Source organism: Centroberyx affinis, unplaced genomic scaffold, assembly GCF_046629955.1.
Source record: "Centroberyx affinis isolate AG114_WGS23_722 - 3 ecotype Tasmania unplaced genomic scaffold, CSIRO-AGI_Caff_v1 ptg000220l_1, whole genome shotgun sequence".
NCBI classification, from domain to species: Eukaryota; Metazoa; Chordata; class Actinopteri; order Beryciformes; family Berycidae; genus Centroberyx; species Centroberyx affinis.
Window position 1 is genome coordinate 1 of NW_027278909.1, and position 7,101 is coordinate 7,101.

Sequence of the window (7,101 nt, forward strand, 5' to 3'; positions counted from 1 at the left end):
CACCATGAATGTTTATGTTTATTGTTCTTTTTTCTCCCCAAAACAGTGAAATCAACCTCTCAGTGATTGAACCTTACATTGACTACTTGATAGAGAAACAACATGTAAATAACATATTTGGTAAGTTTACAGGTGGATTCTATCTTTGATATTTGTCATTGTCTATCGTCTCTGTTCCCACCAGGATCAACTGTGGTGTGACACGTTTAGCTTTTGTTTTGTTTTGTTTAGTTTTAATGGATGTTTTGTAGGACTAAGTGTATGTGTTGCTCTCCAGTTAAGGAGTAGAACCTGCACACCAAAGTATTATTTAACTCTTTATTTCATGACAACGCTTCGAAGTGTCAGCTGATGTGCGGCACTTAACCCAGCACCCACTGTCGATGTGCGTATAGTTAGTTGTTTGCTCTCCAGCTAACTCAATGTATGTTAACTGACCTTGCTGGCAAAAAAAAAAGCTGTTGATGGAACATATTGCGCTGTGTCTGCTGGCTCTGCTTGCTATCTAACTGTTAACAGAAAGATAGCAAAAGATAGACACAATTAAGATATAAACTTTGTCCTTCCTCTTGTTTGAAAAACGCTGATCAATGTTTCCTACACCCCAAGTCATAATCCATGAAGTCACATGCTGTGAAGATTATACCAAACTTTACCCTGATTACTATTTAATTTCCTTGACAAGCCGTTTCCCCCCAATCCCAATACATCATCCTGGTTCATGCTCTACTCTTGCCGGTTAACTCTGTCATACTGTATCTTCCTCTCCACAGTGAATGGCACCACTGGAGAGGGCATGTCTCTCAGTGTGGAGGAGAGGAAGATGCTGACGAAGGAGTGGTGTCAGAAAGCCAAGGGCAAGTAAGTCATCGGATGGGGCCTTTCCATGGAAATGTGTCTGTATCATCATTTGACACAGAGAAAAAAAAACAGTTGATAGTAGCCTGTGAGTGTTGTGTCTACAGGTTGGAGCAGGTGATCGTGCACGTAGGCTGCCTGAGTTTGAAAGATTCCCAAGAACTGGTGAGTAATAGCGGTTGTTTACTGTAATACTTGTCCATCATTCACATTCCTACCTGTTAATATGAGTCAACACATCAGCACATGTTCACACCACACCCCTACCCTACACTGCACTTTGTTATCTACATCTACGTTTAGATTGATATACCAGTTTGAACAAAACACGTGACTGACAAGAGAACCTGTTGCTTCAACTGTAGCTTATGTAAATTTCAAACAACTCCTAAAAAAATGAAGTGATCATATGCTGTCATGGTAATTTTACTTGTAAATCAAAATTCTATATGCAAATTTGCAGTTCCATAGGAATGCATCTTGCTCCGACACTCCTTACCTAACGATGGCTCCTACTTCAGTTACTGATTTCCTACATTTCTCAGGAAGGCTTTGTACATCTCCCAGAGAATATGCCTGAGCTTGTATTCCAGTTATTCCAGTTAAAAGAAAATGTGAGAGTCGCACCCCTTACTCAAAACAGAACATGTATTGTAGCTGCAATGCATTCTGGTCTTTTGAGGCTACTGTCGGTGGAGAAATTGGTATCTCTTCCTCTTCTACAATAGATTTCTGCCTGTATGATTGCTGAACGTTAGTGCAAAATGGTGAATCTAGAAAGAAGCCCTTGCTCTTTGATTCTGAGGGACTGACACCAAAAGCTAACATTTATGGTTGACTCACCCCCCTCCCCCTCCTCACTCCACCCCCCCCTCAGGCTCGCCATGCAGCAGAAGCAGGAGTTGATGGGATAGCAGTCATTGCACCATCCTTCTTCAAGCCCAGAACTGCAGGTATGTGATGATAGAGGGGGAAAGTGTTTTATCTCCATATTTTCAAAGAAGGTTTATGCACACTGATGATATGTAGATAACTACTGATGTCCCACTGCCTGCCTACCATCCACTTTCACATTTCACATTTCATTCACATATCAGCACTGTATAAAATGTCTCGGACTAACACATCTGGAAAGAAAAAAAACACCAAAATGTAATGTTTACACAGGTTAAATTTTCCTAATTTCTTTCCTTTCTTTCCGCCCAAACTCAGATGCCTTGAGGAAATTCCTCCAGGAGGTGGCTTCAGCTGCCCCATCTGTGCCCTTCTACTATTATCATATTCCAGCTGTCACCGGTGTTAATGGTTAGTGCCACTGATTTGATGCGTTACATTATTGTAAGCATTTTGCATCTTTTGATAGGATGCCATTCTGTATTTCTACCTTGAGGGACTCTGCATCTCCAGCTAAGGTGAGCGAAGTTATCCAGTTATTGAATTTCAAATGGTCTCTTTTTCTCCCCAGTGCCAGCTAGAGACGTGTTGGAAGGTATTGAGAAGCTCATCCCGTCCTTCAGGGGTGTGAAGTTCAGTGGAACTGACCTGATGGACTTTGGCCGATGTGTCAGCTACAGTCCGCCTCACTGGTCACTGCTGTACGGCGTCGACGAGGTCAGCTTTGTCTTCCTCTTCATCTGTTTTGGTCTTGTTTCTTTCTCCTTTTTTTGTATTCTCCTTCGATAAACTGTTGATCAATAGTTGTGACTCTGACCTGATCCTAAAACATTTTCTTTCATCTTGCCATAGCAACTGCTTGCAGCGCTGGCTATGGGCGCCCACGGAGCAGTTGGCAGGTCAGTGTGTTCTCTGTATTATATTTATATCTACTGCATTTTCAGCTTCCAGTCTCACTAGCAAATTTACAGTTTATTATTTGAATTGTTGTTATTAATTTCTCTGCCCTCAGCACGTATAACTATCTAGGATCCCATGCCAACCAGCTCATATCAGCATTTGAGAAAGGGGACCTATCCCAAGCCAGGACAATACAGGTACTGTACATTTCCCCCTGCTGCAGCTCTCAGTTTCTGTTGATATTTTGCATCAATTTTGTTTACTAACCTCTTTATCTAATTTCCATGAGCAGTTCAAGGTGCAGGAGCTTCTCTGTTATGCCATAAAACACGGTGAGTGATTGTAGTGTGATGATGTTTTCTACCAAATTAGATCTGACTTAGTGCTCGTCTCTAGTCTCCAGACTAGTTGTCTCTCTCCACCTTAGTAGCTCTTTGGTCATAGTGATTTTGAAATTTTGTCCTATTGTGATTTCTATTGTTGTGATGTTGTTTACAGGGTTTGATGTGGGAGTAAACAAGCAGCTGATGATTGAGCTGTCAGGACTGCGTCTGGGCCCGCCTCGACTCCCTCTGCTGCCATGTACTGCTGATCACGCTCAGTCCATCGCAAAGAAATACCACAGCATCTTTCCTGACCACTGATACCACTGATGTTCACACTAGATTGCTTAACTCCACTTGATTTGTACAGCCCGACTAAGTCCTGTTGTCCATGCTTCAGATTCCCAGTGACTGTGGGATGGGTCCAGCTCTGCTCTGCAGTGTGAACACACTGCGTTGGTTTTGATGCTAGACTTACACACCAGTCTAGCATCAGCCATTTACCTTTGCACCAAACCTTTTCGTCATAAAGGAGGGGAACTAAACACACTTAGCCTCCATTTGTCAAACTGAATGTTAGATTTGCATTTGACCAGACTTGATTTATAAAACAGTTTTTGCTTGGCTATAGTTTAGCAAATGTTTTTATTAAAACACATTATTAAGCTGTACAAGCAGAAGCAGGGATGACACATAGATTGAAACTACATTTTGTGCCTTTTAAATGTACTGGAACATACCAGTTTTTTTTCCATTGGGGGAAAAAAGCAAAAACAAAAAAAAAATGTTTCCCTATGCTTCAAGTAGCATAGGGAAAAATGTCAAGAATCATAAAGTTACTGTATATTCCCAGTTGAATAAGTCAGAATAGTTATTGTTATTTCTATAGGTTATTGTTCTATCTACATATTATCTATGGACATTCTCTATTGACAGATATTTTTTCAGAACTAAAGATTTAATCTGTCACTGTGTAAAGGAAAAATCTTACATGTTAACAAACGTTTTTAGCTGATAATTTTGCTATCATTCCGTAAAATGTGTACAATTACTAACTTTCATAGCCCAGGGAAATGTAACATTTTTATTTTTTATTGCTACAAAAGGGCTGTGAAATCTCCTAATAGATCATCAGTGTTATCTTGATATAATTTTATACTGTGTAAAATCATTCTTTGTGTGAGAGTCCTGAAGTTGCTTTTTAGAGTATACTTTTTGAATGACAGAAAAAGGGAAAAACATTATGAACACTCCTATCTTTGTACTGTAACAAGTTGCTGATTTCATACAAATAAATGTGCTGATCCATTCACTGATTCATACTGATTCATAAACTGATGTCTCTTTTTCGCTTATGCTCTGTTCCTGAAACATTTTCAAATCACATGGCCAAAACATCTCGTCCTTGTGCAAAGATGTGGTGTTTTGTGTGTGTGTGTGTGTGTGTGTGTGTGTGTGTGCGTGTGTGCGTGTGTGTGTGTGTTTAGCTTCAGTGAGAGAGTGCGGCTTTGTCCTTGCTAGTACATGTCTCGTGGTTGTGGTGTTTACTCACTTGGTTACTTTGTATTCCTCTCCTTGCCTTCCTCTCCTCCACTTCTATATCCACTATCTTTTCCATAGTAAACATTCATTAGTGGCTTATTCCTCAATCTGGGCCGTTCATTTCCCTCTGACAGGTTAGAGAGACTACAGTGTCGATATATCAACATGTATGTAAATAATAGAACACAGTACACATTTTGTCTGCAGTGTAGAATCTTCTGTTTTGTCTCAGGCTTGGTTCACTAGAGCACATTTTGTTGGGATGTAGCAGCACTTGTTGAGTTATTTGTTTGTTACTGTGTAGCTCTGAGTAGCTTAGCTGAAACTTGGGGGGGAGGCTAATTGGTTTTCAGGTTTTTGCTAATTGCAGGGAGTGGTTTGAGCTCCACTTGCTGAACCGGTACTTATTGGCCACAGTCATTCTACAGCGTCAGGTGTAGCATTAGCCTCCTGTTGTCAGCCTCTGCGCACAAAGACTCCAGGCGCACAAAGACTAAGCAGTCTGTCTGCGGGAGTCTATCGAGGGAAAGCCAGAGAATAGGGACACACGGCGAGGATTGTCTAGGAATTACCTTGTAACTTACACTACCTTTCCTACTTCTGCTTTCCTGTCTGCTACATTATGTGTCTCTCTCCCATCCCCGATGTCACATCAGCTCATAGGCCCCTTAGACATGGCACTACTTTCCAGTGTAGGAACCCATCTAGCCAGATTTATCCGTCTCGCTCCAGCAGTCACGTTATTGCTGGGGGACTCTGGAACAGCCAGTTGGCAGTTAAGAAAACTGAGACCATCTCAGCCCATGCCTTGTCTCAATCCTTCCCCTTTCTGGCCCTCACTGAGACCTGGATCATACCTGAGAACAGTGCTCTCTGCTTATTCTTTCTCTGACACCTCCAGAGCCTCCAGCCATGAGGGAGGCACTGGGAGGCAGAAAAGAACTAAATGGAATGAGAAAGAGGCACAGGAAAGACGGCTGTGTGATTTTAGCTGGAAACGGTTGGTCAGGATTCAGGAAACACACTCACAGAGTTTGAGGAACTCACAGAGAAATCTTAGCACTTCTCATCAGGTTACAGGAATTGACTCATTGTAAGCAAATGGTATTGTGGTATTACAGTTTTTTGCAATTGGTTACAAACTTTTCTCAATACTGAGTCCATTTTTTCAAAACTCTTAGATGGTAATGAGATGGGACTGAGATGGGAATCACCTGTGGTTGGTCTCATTTACATAATTTCAATCAGTAATTTTTCACTATTTGTCTCCATAACCATCTTTTTTTAGGGTTTTGAATGTATTTCAATGGAATGGGATGGCAAATTGCTGTCCACTTGAATGTATGTTAGGTTTTGAACTTGTAAATTTAAGTTTTGAAAAGAGTATGTAAGCATTTACAGTACAAAATGGGCTGTAGATACACATGGTTTTGCTGGTGGTTGACTTTGAGTGAGAAAAGAATTCTAGAATTTTGAAAGCTGTGGTCATTGAATGTCTTTTGTGTTAAACCAATGCAGTTTGTGTTAAAGCAAGGCAAGAGTCAGTCACAGTTTGGTCCGCATAGACTTCTGTTGTGCTAACAGTGTGAAGAGTTTTGAAAAGTGAGTCTAGCATTGAGACAATGCTTGTAACCAATTGTAAAAAACTGTAACAAATGAAACATAATCTATATTTCACAGTCACAGTGTGGTGATTTCTCCCACTGCTCCCTGGTTTTGTAAAAGATCTCATATTGGGGTCTTGCGGTTCCTTATTGCAGCAAGGCCTTGTTGTTCTGGGTGAAGAACAGATATATGGAGGAACAGTGGTGTGACACAAAGCTCACCTGTGCGTTTGGGAAAAACTCTGCCACTAAGACACAGCAGCCATCTCTGGATACTGCAGCTGTGTGCCAAAAAAAATCAGTTCTGTCTCATTTGCAGTAATTTATTTTGCATTTGTTTATTAATGCTCAGCTTGTTCAGGTCATGTTTCCACATGAGTTGGTGCATATTTCCATCCTAGAACAGTGTGGAGTCAAAGTAGTGCAGTGGTTATTTTGTGTGTGTGTGTGTGTGTGTGTGTGTGTGTGTGTGTGTGTGTGTGTGTGTGTTTGTTTGTGTGTGTCTTCCAGCAGCCTTAGCCTCAGGCTGTGTCCCTTGTTCTGAGCTGCAGTGTCCCTGGGCGAGGAGTGTGTGTCCTGGGAGACTCATGATGGAGCTGTGTGGCTACAGTGAGTCCACCGAGGGGACACACATGAGAGGTCAGTACCTGGGTGTTCACTCACAGTTTGATGCTCCCACAATCAAAAGTCACAAGTTGTTTTGTTTTGGAGGGGTTTAATCAACTGTTGGCAGCTACATGGAGGAAAATATGTAATCTTGATCTAATTTAAATCATTTGTCAAAATTATTTAGCCTGTACCTTTGAAAGAGGCTGAAATTAAATCAATGCACATTCCTATTTTCTACTAATGTATACTATTTTAGTTATATGCAAATAGTGGTTAATATTGTAATTACTATTATTATTATTATTAGTAGGAGTAGTAGTAGTAGTAGTTGTAGTATTAGTATCAGTATCATTATTAGTGTTAGTTTTAGT

At 40.9% G+C, this 7,101-nt stretch overlaps 1 protein-coding gene across 1 annotated transcript; it reads left to right on the forward strand.

Moving 5' to 3' along the window:
- The first annotated feature begins 45 nt into the window (after positions 1-45).
- On the forward strand, positions 46-4,283 carry npl (N-acetylneuraminate pyruvate lyase (dihydrodipicolinate synthase)). Its single transcript, XM_071541547.1, has 10 exons — positions 46-120; positions 774-861; positions 966-1,023; positions 1,736-1,811; positions 2,071-2,163; positions 2,324-2,469; positions 2,605-2,651; positions 2,765-2,849; positions 2,945-2,984; positions 3,151-4,283. The coding sequence occupies exons 2-10, from the start codon at positions 797-799 to the stop codon at positions 3,294-3,296; spliced, it is 756 nt and encodes a 251-aa protein (XP_071397648.1). The 5' UTR covers positions 46-120; positions 774-796; the 3' UTR covers positions 3,297-4,283.
- The last annotated feature ends 2,818 nt before the right edge of the window (positions 4,284-7,101 follow it).